This window comes from Glandiceps talaboti, chromosome 10 (genome assembly GCF_964340395.1).
Source record: "Glandiceps talaboti chromosome 10, keGlaTala1.1, whole genome shotgun sequence".
Taxonomy (NCBI): domain Eukaryota; kingdom Metazoa; phylum Hemichordata; class Enteropneusta; family Spengelidae; genus Glandiceps; species Glandiceps talaboti.
This window is the reverse complement of record NC_135558.1, coordinates 6,784,097-6,807,043: the sequence shown is the minus strand read 5'-3', so window position 1 is coordinate 6,807,043 and position 22,947 is coordinate 6,784,097. Positions and strand designations below refer to the sequence as shown.

Genomic DNA, 22,947 nt, shown 5'->3' with positions numbered 1-22,947 from the left:
CTGCAGTGGTGTGTGATCGAGATTGGTGTGTACTTGATTCGGTCTGCAAATGTCCAGGGAATAGTCAAGTTGACCTTTCAAATGACCTTTCAGCCATGGATTGAACCCCAGTTTTACATATACATGATATTGTTGTCCAATCAAAGTGACTCCAAGTGAAGAGAAAAGAGGAAAGTGAGAATGGCTAAACAACCTGTTATATAATGCTATAGGGTTGCGAGAAGGGATAAGCTACCCTCTGACGGTGTACTCCATTGTGTGGTTTCAGGTCGTTAATATATGTATGGGATGCAGAATGATTTGCAAAGTCTTATCACAACTCAAGCAGCCATTACATAACTGCACTAGGCTTACATTCTTCTAGGAACATGAACACAAAGACTCAGACTCTCTAAATCAGACCCTGGGCCATAGGCTATTAACTGAACAGCTGTTTGTAAGATTGCATATACATGCTGGGTTCCAACACAACAACTCTATACCTGATAAGCTAGTCAGTGAAAAATTTGAATTTTGTTTTGGATTTCATATCAATGCGGAAAGTGCAATGCGGATAATGTCCCTTATAATGAAGCTAAAACAGAAGTTAGTAATTGTGTTCTTTGCGTGTGTAATGGCTGTCGTGTGGATGATCTTATCCTTGGACTCCAATGAAGCCATCGCAAGTAACGTACAAATGTCAATACAACAGAGGCATGCTCAGCCCCATTTTGAGAAAATTCTTGTGGAGGATGACGACGGTAACATGTTTATACCTGACTTAAATGCTAATGTGGTTGGTGGGAAGAGAAGACTTGATAGAGACCTCAACTTTCCTGATAGTGAGGATGAAGTGGAGGATCATGGATTTGAAAATATAGAAGACATCTGGAGACTTGCTGAAGGCTGGGTGAAGTCGAGAGAGATTTATCCACCTATTGCTCCAGATTTAGGAACTGTCTTGCATGCAATGGCGACAGCAAAAATTACACGTGCTGATGTTGGTTATAAAGGAACACAACTCAAAGCTATGTTAACTCTAGAAGGTGGTCAGCATGTGGTCTTTAAACCAATGAGGTAAGTTTGTTTTTGAAAAGTGGTAGGGTCATCAACCCTACTTGCTAAAGCCATGGATGTTAGTAGTTTTAGATAAGTATTTCCGGAGCTACACTGGTATCTACTTGTGGGAGCAATGTGTGTTTTGTATACTTTACACAATCACTGTCAGTATGACAGCACTGAACAGTTTACTGAAGCAATGTCATGTCGAGATGTGTCAAAAAGGAAGTTTTGCCAGACACGTGTCAAGAAACCAACCGCAATGTTATGTTTGACTTTTCTATAGTGTTTTTTGAAAAGGCCTTTTGTATGGTTTCCTCAGACTAATTTGCATTTGGTGTTTGTGTAAGTTTGCTGATTGTAACAGCCTTTAAACTTTATGCAGTGACTCTTTAATGGTCTGTGCTTTATCAGTGTTTCAAGTCGTCCCATCTCTGCAGATTTTATCAGATGAAATATTAGGTCCCTGTGAAGTAAGCAAATCCAACTTTTTCCCACATGTTCCAAGTCTGTGGTAGTAATTACCCAGCTAGAGTTCATTGCCCTTTGATGGATGACATTGATTGCCTAAACATGTTTACAATGGAAACACAAGTTCACATGTTTTTTACAAAATGTAAGAAGTCTAGCTGTTCCAAAATAGCAGGAAAATCCAAGCACAAAGATTGCACTCCCGAATGTTAATCTGTTAGTGTTCATTATGTTTATTGTTTATAAGAGAAAGTAAACTATGGACTTGTTAATTATATGCAGTTATTCATTCTACTTGCTTTCAAGTGTGATAACACTGACTTTGTGAAATTGTATGTTGTGAAAGATTTTGGGATGACTACATACAGCATGATGAAATTCCTGCAGTTGGTGATATAAATGTACATACTTAGGGACTCTTTCTGTAGCATGATTATTATCCTAACTTTATCCAACTCCTTAACTTCTTGATATATTTTCCAACTGTATGATAGGTCCACTGAAACTGCAGACTTGTGAGACCTTTAAAATGAAAACACAAAACAAAGGTTTTTGATAGATAGGGACAATGCAAAACCCGTGTTTAGTTTCTCGTAATACATTTGGCAAAAATGATTTCTTGTTTTTGTTTTGTGAGTGTCTCCATCACAGACTATACATTTGTAGATGTAATACACTGTCATTGTCATGTTGTACTTTGACACAATTCCCTGAAGACTCATTGCATGTACATATATGGTGAATATTTGAATGCACTTTGCCTGCATGTGGTCATTAACTTACTGGCTAAGACCATAGACCCTAATTGCATTCCAGGACAGTATTAAGAATATTTACATACATTTGTATTCTACATTGTATGTAATGTAAATTTAGTGCATTCTAGTACCACTCTGGGATTCACAAGTAAAGGACATGTGAAAGTCAAATTTAGAATGCACAAAACATACTTAGCATACAATCCAGACCTAATTCTTGGTCATTACCATATTCTGGAAGTTGTCCTGTCCCAAGTCATCATACAACTAGTAACACTGAAGTAAAGCACTTTCTCTATGTGCTACACTCATTTATAGCATTCATATCAAGTGTAAGAGTATACTGTTTCCACTGGTTTATTTACAAGCCGAGCATATGGCCTTTATAAAGTGGTCAATTAGCAAATGAAACAGTATACTTTTACACTTGATGTGGATGCTATAAATGATTGTGGTACATACAGAAAATGCTTTACTTCGGTGTTATGGGTTGTATCGTATCACAAATGACATCAGCTAACTCTGGATAATAAAAATGTGGCTTATTATGATATGATCAAAAGTAAAATTGCAGAAAAGAATTTAAATCAGAGATCCTCGGATATTAAAGCATGTACATGCTGCAAATACAAAAAAAATTGTTGCTAGACTTCCATGGTATATGACAATCTCTATGATTTCTAGGCAATGTGTAACATGGAAGTACTTAGTATAGTGATAAGGTGGAACAGAATGACTTTCCATTGCGATAATGACAGTACTGAGTGAAAACTTGACCACTAGGGACTTTACATATACAAAAATGTAACAGTGTCCCCTTAAGAAAATAATAGGAGAGTCCAGGGACGTTTGTATGTGAGAAATATTGCAATGTTATGTTGAATAATTTCAATTAATTTTAAATCTGTGTGATAAAATGATATGTTGTTCATGTCTTGGGAGATATTTGTAATTTCTTGTGAAAAAGTTAACATACCTGTTTATTCAGTGGTTATGAAAACTACTTTATTCTAAAAGTTTGATGTAATTCATTCTGCTATCAACATTTATGTTTTCAAAGAAAGTAGAAGGTACTTGTATGGATGAAAAATGAAAATGTAACAAACACAGACACATGACTCGCTGTGGTCACTATAAAAGAAAACATGTATGTTTTAACACTCTTCTTAGGTGTGCAATTTGACACATAGCAATTTTTTGTGACCCCCCCCAATTCCTATTGCATACTATGGGGTGACTCACAAGGAAACCCAATTTTGATCCACAACAAAGAGTTTTGTCAGTCAACTGTCATTAGAGGTAGAGCATACTGTTCTTCTTTATACATAGTGACCACAACGTTCTTAGTCTCGAGGTACAATGTATCTGTGGCTTCAAATCTCACTATCTCTCTTCACCCCCCAGTCCAGTATTCAGAGAGAAGAAATTCAAAGCCATGGATAGTATCTAGTCTACAACATACAAGTCTATGGGTTTATTACTTGTTTAAAATGATGTCATGATAGTTTTAGTGTTTATGTTTACAAAAACGATATTTATTATTGGATCACAAGTGTAAAATCATGTGATTCTCTATGTAGACAAAATATTACATTCGTGCACAGATTGTTATTTTATCTGTCTATGCAGGCCTTCTTATGTAAGCCATTACTAGCAATATCAACAGTTGCAGTGTCTGTATTTATTTTGTGCACAGTAATTTGATAACAGTGTTAAAGTGACTTTATCCTCAGGCAGTACCAAAAGTAATGAATAAATGTTTACATACTAAACGTAGACATACAAATAGAGGTACTTGAGATATACACCAGATCATTAGGCCAAGAATTGGGGTGTATTTTAAGATGAGAACTTAGGTAAAGTTTAATAGGGAATGAACCTCAAAAGGTGGCTGTGAGAATACTTGACTTTGCTGTTCCTCATAATTCAGACATCCCTGTGGAAGTAGCAAAAAGTCAGGCTCCACTGACATTGAAAACTTTTGTAAACTTTAAATTTAATGGGATTGCACATGTACTGTTACATTGTACATGTACCACAAAGGTGGCTTCGAAAATTGGCACGACTTCACTGTTTGTCGAAGTTTAGACCAACCGCTGTGGTATTAGCTAAAAATCTTGCTGAGATCAAAAAGCTTAAGTAAAGTGGAAAGAACCTCAAGTTACATGTAGTTAAGTATTTGTTAAACTCCGTTGAAGCAAAGTTCAAACCAACCGTTGTGAAATAGCGAAAATTTGGTTTTGCTGAGATTGTAAGTTTAATAGGAATGAATCTCTAAGTTGCGATTACATGTATTCTCTGAAAGCTACTGACGCAAATTTCAAATGAACCCTTGTGGAATTAGCAAAAATCTGGCTTTATTGAGATTGAGAATTTAAAGTATGTTTATATAAAATGGTCACAAACCTCAAAGTTGCAAGTATTTGCTGAAATCTACTGAAGCAAATTTCAGACCAACCCTTGTGGAATTAGCGAAAATCTGGCTTTATTGAGATTGAGAATGTAAGTAATGTCTAATGGCAATTACATGTACCTCAAAGTAGTTATGGGTATTTACTGAACTGTATTGAAGCAAATTTCAGACCAACCCTTGTGGAAGTAGTGAAAATCTGGCTTAAAGTGGCCATATGGATGAGGATTGGTTATTCATGTTGGATTTTTAATTTATAAAATTTTTATCATGGTGTCCTACTTGAAAAATCAATGTGAAACAACATAGACCAAGTCTGTGTTTGTAACTCAATACATTGCAAAAAGCTATAAAAAAAAATGTATAAACAAATAATTGTTGTACATTTTTTAATCTCAAAATTTGTCTCTTTTTGCAATATTTTTTTTACAGGTATCCAAGAGATCATATTATTAGTGGTTCACCATATGGTGGCTATGATAGACATAATGCAGAAATTGCAGCTTTTCACTTAGATAGGTAAGTGATATAACCCTTATATGTACATTGATTGAAATTGTAGATTTCAGAGGTAGAAATATACATGATGCAGAAATTGCAGCTTTTCACTTAGATAGGTAAGTGATATAACCCTTACATGTACATTGATTGATATTGTAGATTTCAGAGGTAGAAATATACATAATGCAGAAATTGCAGCTTTTCTCGGTAAGTGGCTTAACCCTACCTTTGAAATTGTAGGTTTCAATGGTAGAATGTCAATTTTTTTATGGAATTAAAATTCTGTAATGCAATGTCTGTTGTTGATTATTAAGATGCTACATACACATAAGTTGGTAAGTACCAGTCACCTTGTCAACATCATTTCACTTCAATTCATTATTCATGTCATAAGCAGTGAATTGCATTACTAAGTTAGGGTACATTTGAATGAATAATAATTTGTTCCCAATTTTTGTTTTAGTGCTTTCCCACTCTGTGTTCAATGGGCTTACAATTATTACCCCTAGCACAGATCTATAAGTTACCTATAACAGTACAGCCCTTTATACTTGCTCAGCTCCCCTGGGAGCATACATGCCATTACAGCCTCTATAACTGCATAGGATTAAAGAAGTCACATGCAACTTCTATCCTCCAAGTCCTATACAGCTTGGTTGACTGAGACACAGTCATGATTCAGTTCATGCACAAGGACTTTAGACATTCAGAAACAAACTGCACAGTGGCAGAGCTCAAACCTGCACCCTACAGATTTCAAGCCAAGCACTCTAACCATTCAACTCCATCATGGGTATTCTTCATATGTGACTTTACACATACATAGATGTACTGCCCTTTGAGGTTGGTTTTTATTAGATGTTTGGTCTAAAACAGAAATTACTTGAAAGGCTCTAAACTGGATGATGATTGAATGACATTCTATACTAATCTATTTGTACATTCTTTCCTATACAGTTGACATAGTTTAGTTGGAGTCCTTGTAACATGTTTATATCAAGATCTGTGATTTTACTTTGCTGTTTAACAAACCACTTATAATGCTAGTAGCAGCAAATGATTAATTTAGCCATACCCCAATATCAGTTATCAGCATACCTTTTTGTAGATATTTACATAATATTGGCTATATGTAAATTATGTCACTCTTGTGATCATCTCAATGAAGGGCACATTTACATAATGACTTCATTTGAATATAGTCAATTAGGCTGATGTACATTATCACTCCCCATTGTGACCAATCAGTTTGAGTGTTCATTTACATAATGACTTCATTTGAATATAGTCAATTAGGCTGATGTACATTATCACTCCCCATTGTGACCAATCAGTTTGAGTGTTCATTTACATAATGACTTCATTTGAATATAGTCAACTAGGCTGATGTACATTATCACTCCCCTTTGCAACCAATCAGATTGAGTACATTTTTTCAAACCAATCACTTTTAGTGTAAAATATTTGAACCACATTAATCATTTGCCAGTGCTTGCAATACATGTACAAGCAGTTAGTGACAGATCACCCAGATGTGGTGATGTAAACAGACGAGGGTCATTGTAAATTGTAAAAGCTCTTCAACTTTGTACGCACTGCTTTTATCTTCTTACCATGTCCTTCTGCTTTTGATGTAGAACCCATCACTGTAGTAACTCTGATAAAATTTGTTCAAATTCAATAATTTTGGAGACAAATCTCATTAAGAAGCCTCATGAACTGGGATAGATTTTGCTAAGATTTACTAACTTCTAACAAATATACATGTACTGAGGCAAAAATCAGTTTCCTTTTCCAAAATTTGAGCACCACGTGTCAAATTTGATTATCAAGAAATTGACTTTAAGTATATATGTGGGTTTTTGTAGATCTCAATAGTATGGCTTACAGGCCCTGTGAACGTTGGGCTCTTTCACCATACAATCTTGCTCAGTAAAATCTACATTCAGGCCATAACGATTATTATACAAATGATATTCAAAATTATAATAGCCATCCTGCTAATCTATGCTATATCATGCATCCATTGAGAAAACTTAGTTTACACCATATGGTTCTTTGGTTGCCATGTAATATAATTAGACATTAGAGAAACTCACTTCTCTGTAGTTTCTCATTTGCAGTCTGCAACATATGTTCATGTGCAAATACATACACTGTACGCTTATGCATTGGAGAGATAAGAGAAACTGTGTATATATCTGTATACTGAGTGTACAAACATGGACACTTTCATATACATGAATGTGTGTCTGTGTCTGTGTCTGTGTCTGTGTCTGTGTCTGTGTCTCTCTCTGTGTGTGTGTGTGTGTGTGTGTGTGTGTGTGTGTGTGTGTGTGTGTGTGTGTGTACATGTGTTTATATATACAGATGATACAGCATGGTGTATGGTTCCTTGGTTACTATATCATACAATTATATGTAGTCAAACTCACTTATCGGTGGTTTCTCATTTATATATAGTCAACAACATATGGTCATGCACCCTACAGGCAAATATAAAGAGAAACAGAGTATGTGTTTATATGTGCAAACATGGACACTTTTGTATGTGTGCATTGGTGTGTATGCATACATTGTTCATAACTTCCAAAGTATGCTTACCAATACCATTCAATTGAATTTCATAGCACTATTATTCTGACTCATAATCAGGTCAGAAATAATTTGAAAATGTCTGAAATTTTGTAAATTTGATCTCAAATGCTCCATTAAGACCATCAAGTACATCTACTGTACACTTGATATGCAGAAAGAGTTGACATGTGATATTTGGCCTCAATTCAGCTGTCATCAACATAACAAATTCCCTCCTAAGCCAAGTATTCAGACATAATATGTAAACACTTTGATGACAGGATTTAAAACGATTAGACTTTGGTATCTATTTTTAACACAGTTTCCTACTTTGGAAATCAATTTGAAACTGCTATAGACCAAGTCAGTGTTTGTCAGTCAATACATTGCAAAAAAGCTAAAACATGTGTAAAAAGGTTTGTGTATGTACAATAAGAAACAGTTTACACATTTAGTAATCTTTTGCAATTTATTGAATTACAAATAAGGACTTGGCATATATTTTTTCACATTGATTTTTCAATTAAGAAGCCATGATAAAATTGTTTTGTAAATTAAAAATCCAAAATAGATACTCAATTCTCATCCATATGACCACTTTAATACACATACATTTTATTGTGTACACTGACATCAGTTTTACCATCAACTGTGTTGACGCCAGAAGACACTTTTCAAGAAGGTATACATTAATATTAATTTTATACTAGAATAATTTAATTAAGATTATATTTATGTCAGTATTTTCATCTGAGTGAAAAAGCTTATAAATTCTCTCAGCTTGTGTCTCTTTGAAGAACTCAAGTCAAGAATTTCAGTTTTATATAGTTACCGTACAATGTGGTTGTTTATTCAGTTTTGTATAAAAACCGGCTACCAGGAGCTGTCTATTTTATTGAGGTATTGTCAATCATTGTTAGTTACTGGTAGGACATTCTGCATGTTTAACGCAGTATATAATTGACCCAATAATATGACAGAACCCCATGATGTAGAAATTCAAGTACGGCATCCTCTACTCCATGATTGATTGTGGTGTTCTCTGCAGTCTACTTTCAGACTGTGAGAGTGTAACAAAAAACACTGCAGGCATGTGTTCAAATATTCTTTAGTACCCACACAGGCACTCACATATCATAGAGTTCTGTTTTTATTCCCAATGGGCACATATTTTGTGTGTAAGGAACAACTCGTTTAAGTGGTATACTAGTATCATTTGTATAAAGAAATGCATGCAAAAACGTTTTCTATATTGCACTTCCAGTGTTTTTTGCTAACGTTCAGGAACCCAGGTAACAGTAAGGGAGAAAGGGGTAAAAATGGCAGTGTTTCCACATAGAGTCTATGGTAATTTTGTTTGGGAACCCTGGTAAAATGACATGGGAACCCCGGTAGATTTTACCTATTTACTGCCCTTAACAAAAACACTGACTTCAGTGCAAATACCAGTGGTATGTGCATGCACCAGTAAAGTTATCACTCCTACATTCATATACATTTGTATGTAACAACACATTTTTTTATACTCATTACATTATTTATACACTATTCCTATCATGAATGATTGATTATACAAACATTCCTTGTTGAAGTGAGAACGACAACATAAAACTCTCTTTCACATAATGCTATGATAACTATATAAACCTGATACATGTAGTTGTTGAAGTTGCCCGTTAAAAATCTTGACACTCTTTCTGGGGTGGCTGTAAATAATGATTTGTTTGAAGACATTCTAAGGAAGTTGATAGTGTCATCTAGAGAGAAGAACAACTAATTCTGACATGACTGTTAATTGAAACCACATTACCTACTCATCAGTGGTGAGAAGACTCATAAGTTGACATAACCTCCCCATCGGTGGTGGGCAGTACATAACCTCCCTATAAATGGTGGGAAAGCACATAGCCTTTCCACAGACGATGGAAAATCACATTGCTTTCCCATTAAGGGAGGCAAGTCACATTGTCTCCTCTTAAGTGACTTGGTTTCTGTGACTCTCTGGTACTTACACTATAAATATAGTGTTTCAGGCTTTGAAGGGTTAATGGTGGGAGGCTTCCTAACCTACCAATCAATGGTGGGCAAACATCAATTGGTATCCTAGGTGATATATTTCATCTACATGTACAATATAAACACCTATTTCCTATGAATACAAAAGTGTAAAAGTGCCTGTGTACATGGTACAACTACAAGATGTTGAAAACTTGACATAATTTGTCAGCAATGTTGGTATTTAGTCCAGTATTTAAATACAAGCACAAGACTAATGTGTAAATATGTTAAGAACTTTACATGATTTGCTGCCATGTCAGTTATTTTATCAGGAAAAGTTACTCCCACACAACAAGTATTAAACTTCTGTGTGTGCAGTAGAGATGTGTTTTTGTTTTGTTTATTTGTGTCTGTTCTGTTTGGCTGATGATGTAATATTACTAATAAAATTGCCACGGCGATACGAAGCTGGATCTTGTGTATCTTTCAAATTTGACAACGGCAATCCTTTGTCGCTATCCTTTCAAAACCCTGAGCGCAGTTTCTTCATCAGTTGCTCACTATTTCCCTTTTTATTAAAGCAGGGAAAATGGCTCCACGCAACGAATGTCAAATATAAAAACCTTGACTCACTCATCTACTCATAGTACGTAACTGGGGCATCAAGTGCTTTGATACCAGTATATAGGTTTCTAAATGTGGTAAAGGGTGCCCTATCTTAATACCAGTGACACTGATGTGTATATATTTCTACAGTTATATTTAGCAAAGAGTTATTGACAACAATTACATGTATTTCATAAAAAGTATCACATCAAAGAACTCATTTGATCCATGTTACTCACACCATGATTTGCATATCTATAATGTCATCAGCAATCAGCCGCTACATGTAGATTTCAGATTGTGTGAAAACCTTGATACATGGTTCAATGGCCTGACTTGTCTGTCTGTGATTTGTGAAAGTTTGATGGTTAAATGGTTAGATAATGTGATATATGCAAAAGATGGAGTCAAGGTTTGTGTTACTACAGGATAAGTGAGATTGATGATTATCATGGGACTTAGAGTCTGTGAATGGTTGGTTATTGTATTGCTGAAGCTTGTGGTGATACACAATAAATGCAGAGTAACTTACAAACAACAAGTGTGTTTGATCTTTAGTAGACTTTTTACATCACAATCTCACAAACCCTTGTATTCCTGAAGCAATGGGAAACAGTTAATGTTGTCAGAATTATACACTCAAACTGATTGCCAAGAACAACTGCACTCAAACTGATTGGTCACAGTGGGGAGTGATAACTTACATCAGCCTAATTGACTATATTCAAATGAAGTCATTATGTAACTGTGCCCACTTGAGATGAGCACAAGAATGACATAATTTGCATATAGCAAATATTATTTAAATATCTACAAACAGGTATGCTGATAACAGTCATTAGGGACATGGCTAAATTAATTGGTTTGCCTTGTTAGCTTTGCAAGTGGTTTGTTAGACAGCAAAGCAAAATCACAGAATGTGATGTAAACAGAGTTTTAGTGACGAGGTTTAGAAACTATCTGGTTTTTGAAAAACTTCCAAGAATAGAGAAGTGTAAAATATGCAGAATTATTTTTAGAATAGTTTTTTTATTTTTTGTGAAACATTGGTTTTTAAAATGGTTTTAAGGTCATCTGAAAAAGTCCAACACTGAAATAAAAAATTGCTTCATAAATGATCAATTGTGCAAGTAAATGTTGGATTCATCTTGAAAAAAAAATGAATAAAAAGCATATTATATATAGAATACTAATAATGAAATAAACATGTGACCTTTGACCTCATGAACAGTTCTGGTTCTATGGCACATATGAGGTTGAGAAAGGTCATGGACAGGTCACATTCAACTGACATTTATTGCAGTCATGTTCACATTATTAACTCTTACAGTTGTCGTTAGCTAGTAATTAGTTGATATAGATCAAGTTTAATGTATTGTAACATGACTGGGTATAGATGGCAACAGTAAAACAGTGATACTAAGTTGTTTTTGTGAGCTAGGTCTTAGCTATGTAAGAGTAATTTTGATATTTGTTTACTGACATTTGTGGTGTATCTGACATTTATATGCGTGAAGGAACCACAGGAGTAGACTTCATGAGGTGATGGTGTAATTGCTCAATGAAATGTGGCAATTTGATAAATCAAACTTTTATAGCTAAAACAGAGTCAGTTTGCCATAAGACTAGTCTGGATGCCAACTTGGTCTCTATATGTTTAAATGGTAATGATACCATATAGGAACTAGACTGTGAGTGGAGGTGTAAATCGTAACGATACCGTATAGGAACTAGACTGTGAGTGGTGGTGTAAATTGTAATGATACCGTATAGGAACTAGACTGTGAGTGGAGGTGTAAATGGTAATGATACCATACAGGAACTAGACTGTGAGTGGAGGTGTAAATCGTAATGATACCATATAGGAACTAGACTGTGAGTGGAGGTGTAAATGGTAATGATACCGTATAGGAACTAGACTGTGAGTGGAGGTGTAAATGGTAATGATACCATATAGGAACTAGCCTAGTGGGTGGAGGTGTAAATCGTAACGATACCGTAGAGGAACTAGACTACAAGAAGACATAACATACACATTTGATGATCAAAGCTATTTCACAAATTGAGGCCATTATTTTTCTCACTAGATCCAGGCATATTTGCAGCTGACCACAGCAGGATTGTGATTTAGGAGAGAGTTTTGTTTATATTAATTCAGTTTTCTTAAACACATTGTGAAAGTGCTGTTACATGTTATCTATTAAGTAAAACAACCTCAATTTGCAATATGATCAACTTTGATCTAAATGTATGTTTAATACATCTCAGGCCACTTTAGGTAGGCTTAGATTACATTTAGTCTTCTAGTGAATGCATCCTGTTTTAGCTGTAATTTGTCAGAATGTTATGCACAAGTAAGTCTGTTAGTCACTACTACTACATGTATTTTGTTGAGATCTCTCTTGTCCTCCCTCCCCCAATTTGCATTAAGGTGGCTATTGTTGAATGTCAGCAAAGATGACTTGTACTCTTTGCCGTTCACATACATCCCGGGAATGTATGATATATTTACCAGCATCTCAACAATGTTGGTTGATGCATTTACCATACTTGTAAGTTGTAGTACATACATGTAGCTTTTATGATTTGAAGAATGGTAGCCTTGTGTTAATTATGACCCAGATTCCTTCAGGCAAATTGTACAAGTGGTCTAACTCAAACTATTGGAAAGTTCATCTGTCAACCCCTCCAAATTTTGTCATCTGTGCATTTTAACAATACTGATGTAAAGAATTGCTGCCTTGTGTGAGTTTGACCCATATTCATACTGCCAAGTATTGGTCAGCAAAGTTGAATTCCTAACATGACCCTCTAATTGGTAGTGGAAAGTGTCAACTTACTCAGGTTCCTGTGGGTGTCTGTACATGTAATTCATACTGAACTCTCAAAAGTAAATGAACTGAAGAGTAGTGTGGTTTGCACAAGAAAACTTGAAATACTTGCCTGCCAGCACACATGTGATGTAGTGGGAATGTCTTCTCCGGATGTGGTTATTTGGTAGGCATTGTAATACCAGTGGTATTCAAATTTGCAGGTACACTAAAAGAAAACGTGCATCCCAGTGCTCTCAAAATGTGCAGGCACAATACACTCAAAATGTGCAGGCCCAATGCTCTCAAAATGTGCAAGCACAATACACAATCAAAATGTGTTTATTCCTTGGTGTATGTTACAAGGAAAGAATTTATGTATCAAGTACCTATTGATAGCAATGACCCATGGTTTTATATAGACTTGAGACAGCATCATAAAAAAACATTAATTGTTGTACAAAACGTGTACATGGGGTATGTTCTACTTTGACATAGAATTTTTATAAAAATTTTGAAATGATGGAAAGTAAGTGTTTCAAGACTAAACTGAAAGATCTTTGAATTTTCATCCTCAACTTCAAGATATCAGCATTTGGGTCTTTCTGAATCATAACTGAAATTATAAAAACAAAACTACTGTGAAATATAAATCCTGGCATGAATACCAGGGGCTATGCTGCACTTGATACATATGTGTACACATAAAAACAAAATAAACTATACTAATTGACAATAGAGGGCAGAAATCTCTTGCACGAGTTTCTTGCTAAATGCACTGTTTCATAGACTCTGTTTATGACAGTACATACCTGGTTATGTCTTCAAGTAAACTACAATTGATACATGTATTTAGAGACCAGTGTTTTCAAAAGTCATCTTAGAATATTAATTACCTTCTATTATTGAAGGTTAAGATTATGAAACATTTTCCTACATTCACAGAATAGGGAACTTGCAATCCAGACTGAGCATGCTCAGACGCAAAGGACTATGGGATTTTCTGTGGTTATTGTAATACCTAATCTCGAGCTACCGATAAAGTAAACCCCCCACAATGATCAAGTAGACTATGAATTGATCATCTGTGGTTAAAAACAACGTAACATTAGTGTTTACAATACTATTTGAGTAGTATTTATTATGACATTTCCCATGATGCAATATTCAACATGGCGGATTTGCAAGTTCCCTATTCAGCTTCTCTAAATTTCTCAAATTGGTGGAATGACCTAACACAGCTTTGGTTTTGTTTCTTTGTGCCTCTGTTAAACATAGAATTTATATGAGTTACACCATATTCTGGTTATCAGAGACATAAAGATTTCGTGATTTAACCACTAGGAGTGCTGTTCGCAATCTGTATTGAGGTTGGAAATGAGGACAAGAATTGTTTAGTATTGTATCGTACAGACAGCAGACATGAAGTAACAACTCATTGTCCATACTGTTCTAACTGTACTGTTTTATTAGTGACTACCAGTTATAAAAACATGCCTTACCACTACTGTAATGCTCTTTAAGAACACACGATTCTTTGACACATATTTGGTGCACCCTCTTACAAATCCTTACGTACAAAATGAGTAGAACATTGGTAATCACAATATAATATATTGTGGTAACTATCAGTGTTATGCTAGCTCTTAGAATGCAAATCAGTCCCTACAAATAATGAACTTTAATTCATTCATTCTTTCAATTAATTTGAGTTTCCATACATTCTACCACAAGTTAGACAGAGATAGTTGGTAAAGTGACTTAGTGAATTGGTAGATTTACACACTTTTTTTTCTTTCCGTAGAATTTTAGGACTCAGAAGAGCTCCACTGGTTGTTGGACGGTATATCAATTTACAAACAGAAATATTACCTGTTGCCTCTAGCAGACTTAAGGAAACATTTTTCCTGGATTCAGGTATACCTTATTTCCTTCCTTGTTAGTCACAAGTTCTATACATACTATACATGTGTGTGTGTGTGTGTATGTGTGTGTGTGTGTGTGTGTGTCACATGGTGTACATTGCTTGAATGTGCTGTGTTCACCTTGTGATCTTTTCCCTAAGTGGGCATGCTGACCAGACAGCATTGTGAAATGTATTTATTTAACTTTCTGGTTTGGGGCAGAAGACATACATTTGTATGTTTAATGTGTTTGTTCCAAAGGTACTCTTTTGTTATGCAATCAGTTGGATTGACCCCAATTTCTGACTTGGATTGTTTTCAGAAAACAACACTTGTTTCTATGGTGTATGCCACTACTGCAACAAAGGAGAACCAGCATGTGGTAAAGATGCTATGATAGAGGGATCAGTAACGCTATGGTTACCAACATCATGGCCATTACAAAAATCTAACCATCCATGGCAGAGGACTTACAAAGAAGGCAAGAAAGCAAGGTCAGAGTTCATGATGACAAGTATATGGAGAACATATTGTTCATGGTTTCATGAATGAATAGGACAGTACAATATAGTTAATTTTGAATGTTAAATTGAAAATGAATGCAATGTTTCGATCCGTCTACTAGGGATCTTGAACATGCAGAAGACAACACAAACACACAGAACATTGCTCTGGAAATCAGTGCTATATTAAATTTGATTGATTGATTGATTGATGCAATGATAATTGCATGATCACAGTCCATAGTAGATAGATCAAAACATCGCATTCATTTCCAATTTACCATTCCAAAGTAACTATATTTTTACTGTCCAGCAATTATAAAGGCTGATAATTAAAAAATCTAACTTCTGAGAGAGAACAATCTCATATTGCATTTTATAAACATGAACTGCCACATGTTACGTATGCCACTAAAATCCCTACTACTAATGTCATAGTTCCGTAATTTTGCTGCTGTTTAAAAAAACATGTATGATAACATTTACACAGTTTCCTGTTTTAAAGTTGGAAATGTGAAGTAGTAAGAGGCTAAGTGAAACCGGGGGATAGACTGTAGACTGACTGACAATGACATGATAGTGACTCTGTAATATAGGACTGAAACAGACCTGATTCTCTTAATGGAACTCAGTTGAATGGTATGGATGGGTCTATGTGTGTGTGTCAAGAAAATAACTTGGAACAACTCACAGTACACATATATGTAAACAAAGGGAGCGATACAGAGACACATATACATAGAGGCAGGCAGACAGACAGGCAGACAAACAAACAAAAGACACAGACAGACAGACAGACAGACAGACATACCCACACACCCACACATACATATACACAGATCAGATGACACAATGATTACCTATTGTTATTGTTATTGTTTTACAGATGGGAGTATGACAACAGTTATTGTCAGGATGTTGTCCAGAGAGTACCATACAATTCTGGTCCGAGGTTTCTAGATATTATAGATACCAGTGTATTGGACTTCCTTATAGGAAATGCAGATAGACATCATTATGAAACATTTAAACAGGATGGTAATGATGCCATGCTGTTAAACTTAGACAATGCTAAAAGGTAAATATACATATACTAATACATAACAATGTAGTGCGCCATCTATGTTTTAGTATGTTGAAACTTTTGTTTTTAGGGGCATATTTCTCAGTCATGCATTTTTTTGTCACCTGAAGAATGAAAAACATTGTTATAAAGTGAACACAACACTATGAGGTTTGAATGTGTAACAGTAATGCATCAGTCATCTTAAATGTATTCGCCATGGGTATATTAACATTAATACTGTTTGTAAATGTGGGAATTATGATTGGCAAGAAGGTCATTAGGCTATGTATGGAGTTTACATACTATGGTATATAGTACAGTTTTTAATGTATGACTGTCTGTTAATTTGTCCTATATCAAAGATGTAAAATGTTTGTTTGTATTATTGTTTACTCATTGTCTGTTTGTCTGTGTTAAAATATTATGCAATTTTCTTTTTAGTTTTGGTAATGCCTTTCATGATGAAAAGAGCATCCTAGCCCCTATATTCCAGTGCTGCAAGTAAGTTATACTCAATACCCTTGTCTCTCATTTTGTACCTGGCTAAAAAGGTTTTGTGAGAATGTCATAGCGATAGTGAATAATTCATTGGTCTGTTTTCATGTATAACTTGGGATCAGTTTGACGTAATGACCATTCAGGTACAAGTCATATACAGGTAGTTGTAGCCAAACTGATTTCAAATTATCTTCTTTGAAATAATTGTCATCATGCATGATGTGGCCAATTAGCTTCGATGTAGCCTTCTGTCAATGAATACATTATGCATACAGGGGTACCAATTATTTATTTATTATGGAACTAAGTCAACCAGGAAAATGAATGCAAATGTAAAAAATATGTGCAGTTAATTATGAAGTTGATATACAGTGTGTATGTCATAAAAGACAGAAGCCATGTCTTGAACTTGACTATCACTCATATTACATCATTAGAAAGTTCAATCACACTTTACCACACTTCTGGCTAAGATCAACTCTATGGGTTATCTATGCATATAGGTAGCGTGTCTTTGGCTCTGATCTGGACTCTGACAGCTCCCATACTCTCATCTTGTCATCAAGTAGATAATTTATTGGTCACAGTGGGGAGTGACTACATCTGTCAGACTGATTGATTATTCAAATGAAGGCATTATGTAAATGAACACATGTAACACAATGACTGAAGTATAGTGATTTACATATATTTACATATTATATAAATATAAACATATAGAAGTATTCTGATAATAGCTTTATGGGGTGTTGCTAGTTTGATCGGTTTGAATAGCTATTATAACAAGCTGGTGGGGAGGGAGTACAAGAGTTATTGGAATCACCAATCAGCACTGCCGACAAGCCAGCATATAATAGCTGCTGCAAATACTATACTGTGGTTTACTTGTAACACCTTCTTTCTTCACTTTTTTATTCTCTCTACACTAGAATCAGATCATCTACATGGCAGAAACTTCAGACCCTAAAAAGTGGAACACTAAGTAGTCTCCTACGACAGGCATTATCACATGACCCTGTCAGTCCTGTGCTCAGTGAGTTGCACTATGAATCCCTAGATCGACGATTACGAGCAATTTTGACAGAAGTTGACAAATGTTTTAAATCAAAGGGACACAATCAGGTTTTAGTCAATGGTTATGTGCTTTAAGGAATGGTAGCATCATTGTTACAGAAATGTGCCATAGAGGGCAGTATTTATCATGTGACCAAAGTGTGTCAATGTTGGCATGTAGAAACTATATCACAGATCACAGAGGTCCTGCTTGTGCTTACAAGTAGATGTTTACCATAGAGGGTGCTAGTTTCTTATACCTGGGGCACGTTCAATTTGCACAATCATGATTGTGATAAATCTGACATCATTTCTGGAAATGAGGTTGTAAACAAAACACTCAATCACAATCATGATAACTTGCATGTAAACATGTTTAAAAGTTTCACACATTTCCTATAAATTGAATGATTTTACATCGTCAAAATGTTTACAATGATAACAAATTACTAATCTGACTGAACACAATCTATTTACATCATGTCATTTCTAACTTGCCGTCAGCCACACGCATGCGATCCCATCATGATATTACATTGTCTGCCATCTTGTAATCACGTAAATCATGGTTCGGGGCATGATTTCTGTGATTACCAATCATGATTGTGATTGGTAATTATCAAATGCGAAATCATGATTGTGATCAATAAATCATGATTATGATTGTGCAAATCGAACCCTGCTGTCTATCTAGAATGCTAAAACTTTACATATGTGTCGTAGAGGGCGCTCTTTTGTTATAACCGCATCTGTCCTTATACTTGCTAAAAAGGTGCTCTAATGGAAAAATTATTTTTGCAAAAATATATCTGTATCATGCCCATCATGTTTTGATTATGAAACAGAATTCATGAAATAAAAAATTATTCGAACATTAGGTTGTAATCAAAAAGATATTGTTTTGTAGTGACAAGATTAATATTGATAGATTTTATGTTTTTATTTCAAATAACATTATCTGTAACATTTGCTATTCCCTATTTGCTACTGTTTTTAAATTGCTATTTTTTTTTTACAGAATTTATATTTTTAGATTGCTTCATCAACTTTGCGTTTAGGATCTACATAAAAAAAAGTCAGAATTTATTTTCAATGTATGAAATGACTTTGTAAGGGAATTTAAGATGCTAATATATTCTGTTCGTTGATTTCACAAAACGAGCAAACAATGATGGCCCATATCAAATTTTATGATTGATAAAATGGTACAGATGCTGTCCGACCATGCTGTCTTTGCTAAATTGTCCAAATTTGATTTGACAGCTACTCTGATCTAGACTGTGTAAGATATGTCATGTCACGCCGCCTGACCGGCCTCCTAGGGGTTGACTGATGTGTGAGGGCGCCCTATCGAGGCATACCTTACAGGCTAACTCTGATCCCGTTGATTGTTGTTCCTTCATCTATATCATAAGACCATACACTCAACATGGTGGGTGAACCTGTGAAGCCAGTGAGGTGGCTTTGCACCATACATGAGGATCAGAGTTGTTGGATTAAGTAAGACAATTTGTCAAAGTCAGTGAGGGATGTTAGAAAGTCTAGAAATGAAAGAACAACAGTGATAATGATGTAGCAATGGTAATTTATTCAGATTTAATATTGTCATCCTGTACCTCTTCACCTATACGTGTAGGGGTGATTTTCAACGAAAAGAATGAAATCCCTGATTTGTTTATCCATCACTCGACTTCTACCCCTTCATAATCCAGGCAATAATGAAAATGAGTGGGAGATGTTTTGGTGATTGCTGACTGTCATGGTGTTAACATATTACTATCTATATACACACAATATTGGTAGGTTTCTGATGTGTAGTATTATTCCTAAGGTATCTCTTTCTATCAACCTATTTCCTATCTGCCAAACTATGAAGAAAACTAACCATACAGTATCGTAAAATCATGAATCTTGAATGTATATTTCTTAATTTGTTGGTAATGTTGTTCTGCAAGAGAACAAGGAATGAATATTCCTCCCTGGTTGTTGTGGGATATGCCCATCTGCCTTACCTGTAAATGATAGTGTCACTATGGCAACTCACTCCAGTATTAATTGTGAAAATGCAGAGTAGCATTTTTTAGTTAGATACATTTTAGTGAACATTTGACATAAAGCTAGGGAGTCATAATTAGGGGTAAAAGTAGGCTTAGACCCCTTAACTATGTTGCCAATCAGCATTGATTTTACTAAATATATATAAGATTTCCGTACAGTTTTAGTTTCACAGAAATATTCTATGTTGAATGAAAGAATTAAAAAAATAAATTTCTTTGATAAAATTACCAAACCGTTTTGAAGAAATATATTAAGGTAATTAGGCATGAAAAGCTTTCATAAACATCACTTCACATTTTGTCATGATAAATTTTCACCATATTTTCATATGTCACCATTTGCCCGAAATATTTGTTCAAATAAAAAGAGAGCTAACTAATTTTAAAAATATTACATGATTAAAGTAACATTTGCATAAAATCATGTTCCACGCATCAATGAAGTATATGAATTCTGACTTAAGTTTATTAGTTTATCTACATATCATAATTTTTTTTTACAAATTACTAGGTACAACATTTGTCATGAAGAATTTGATCAACTTTTGGAGTTTGTATTTTTTTGACAAAAAAACATACTCCAGTCTCAAATAGCTTTAAGTTGTAATCTTTGTTGCCTAGCAACTTTACATAATGTATAGTACCACCCATTTCACGTTAGTGTTGACTGGCTCTGTTTGATACAACCAGCAGAACCAAATAAGAAACTACATACATTTGTATGCTACACTTAAAGATAGCAAGATTGAATGAATACAGTTTCTCTAAATGAAATGAAGAAACATACCATAATGCAGACATCAAATGCTGACATCAAAACATTGATGCATGTGTCTGTGTCTAGTTACAATACCTTTCAGTGGTTTATTTCATAATAGACAAAATGTAACAAGAAATTGTGATTTTGGGATTACCCTTATCCATGTACACCATGATAACATCATTTCATGTCAGTCAGATATTTTAAAAATTGACTCATTTGACCTTATTTGAATATAATGCAATGAATTTATTCTATCACATGTTATCCTATGAACAGAGGGTCAGCTCAGGGACTGATATCTTTAAAAACCAATATATACAATTTCTTTCAGAACTTTACCACAAGTCAATTAAGATGTGAATTATGCTTGAATCGTGACAAAGGTTAAAGGCCCATAATTCAGTCCCAAGTTATTGCATTAGTGCTGTCCTATCATTGGATCATAAGGATTATTTGGGATCATTGTTTTGGTTTAGGACCAACTTTTACTGTAGCTTTAATCATGTTTGGTTAATCTTATGTTAATCCTAATCTTATGTTAATCCTAATCTGTCAGTTATCTGTATTGAGATGGACGTATGGATTCATGGTTATTTATATCTCTCTCTCATAAGGGTCTGGTCATTTTTAACTGTCATGGGGAGGAGTTTTAGAGTTGAACATGCATGGGTTTTCTCAAAATGAGGCCCCCCAACCACCACCAGAAATACCACCCCTGCCACCACCACCACCACCACCACCACCAGAAATACCACACCTACCCCCCCCCCCCCCCAGCCAGCTCAAAATGACCAGCCCTAAGGGATTTGTGTGAAGTATTCCTTTAAAATGAAAGGGTATTATTTGATAGTTGTACATTACTTGTGACATGATATACTTCATGGTGCACACACCTCAGTCTCTCTGTATCATAGTCCCCAGTTTTTAAGAGGATGTTATTTCATTTCTCAAAACACAACAAAATCCACACAAGTAATTTGAGTTTGGCATCATCAAATTATGGAATTATAGGTTTTGTAATGTTAAGATCAAAGCCTCGTTTATTTAACTGTTTCCTTGTACGAATGTAGAGACTCTTTTTTCATGTGTGCTAAAAATCAAATATTCGGGGAATCTTGTCTCCTACCCTCCTTTTAATGTTTTCTGTGATGTATTTATCTGTAATTTACAAGTACATATTTCAAAGTCAAAAATAAACTTGATTCTCTTTTTTTCAAACTCTGTTTTGTATTAATGTTGTCAAAAGCAATTTTTGATTTTTCATATGAAATGTGTGATCTATTATGTGTGATTCTGCTTGACTCAGACGGTGACCTGTGATCTATCTGCATATTTGACTTTTTTGTTTCTTTGATATACACCGTGGTCTCTGACCTGTTATGCATGACCCTTTATTTTAACTGACATAAGCATGTATGAGCTTCTGTTTGAATCAATATTCTGCATGACCACCAGGATCTTCAATGCATAGCCACCAGGATCTTCAATGCATAGCCACCAGGATCTTCAATGCATAGCCACCAGGATCTTCAGTGCACGACCACTAGGATCTTCAGTGCATAGCCACCAGGATCTTCAGTGCACGACCACTAGGATCTTTAATACATAGCCACCAGGATCTTCAATGCATAGCCACTAGGATCTTTAATACATAGCCACCAGGATCTTCAATGCATAGCCACCAGGATCTTCAATGCATAGCCACCAGGATCTTCAATGCATAGCCACCAGGATCTTTAATACATAGCCACCAGGATCTTCAATGCATAGCCACCAGGATCTTCAATGCATAGCCACTAGGATCTTTAATACATAGCCACCAGGATCTTCAATGCATAGCCACCAGGATCTTCAATGCATAGCCACCAGGATCTTCAATGCATAGCCACCAGGATCTTTAATACATAGCCACCAGGATCTTCAATGCATAGCCA

The 22,947-nt window shown here is 35.1% G+C and overlaps 1 protein-coding gene across 1 annotated transcript; it reads left to right on the top strand.

The window, feature by feature from the left end:
* The first annotated feature begins 556 nt into the window (after window positions 1–556).
* LOC144441316 (glycosaminoglycan xylosylkinase-like) lies at window positions 557–18,577 on the top strand. The gene is made up of 7 exons (XM_078130874.1): window positions 557–1,056; window positions 5,110–5,196; window positions 14,974–15,086; window positions 15,396–15,567; window positions 16,463–16,654; window positions 17,084–17,143; window positions 18,070–18,577. Exons 1-7 carry the CDS (start codon window positions 557–559, stop codon window positions 18,287–18,289), a joined length of 1,344 nt encoding a protein of 447 aa, XP_077987000.1. The 3' UTR covers window positions 18,290–18,577.
* Window positions 18,578–22,947: the final 4,370 nt, after the last annotated feature.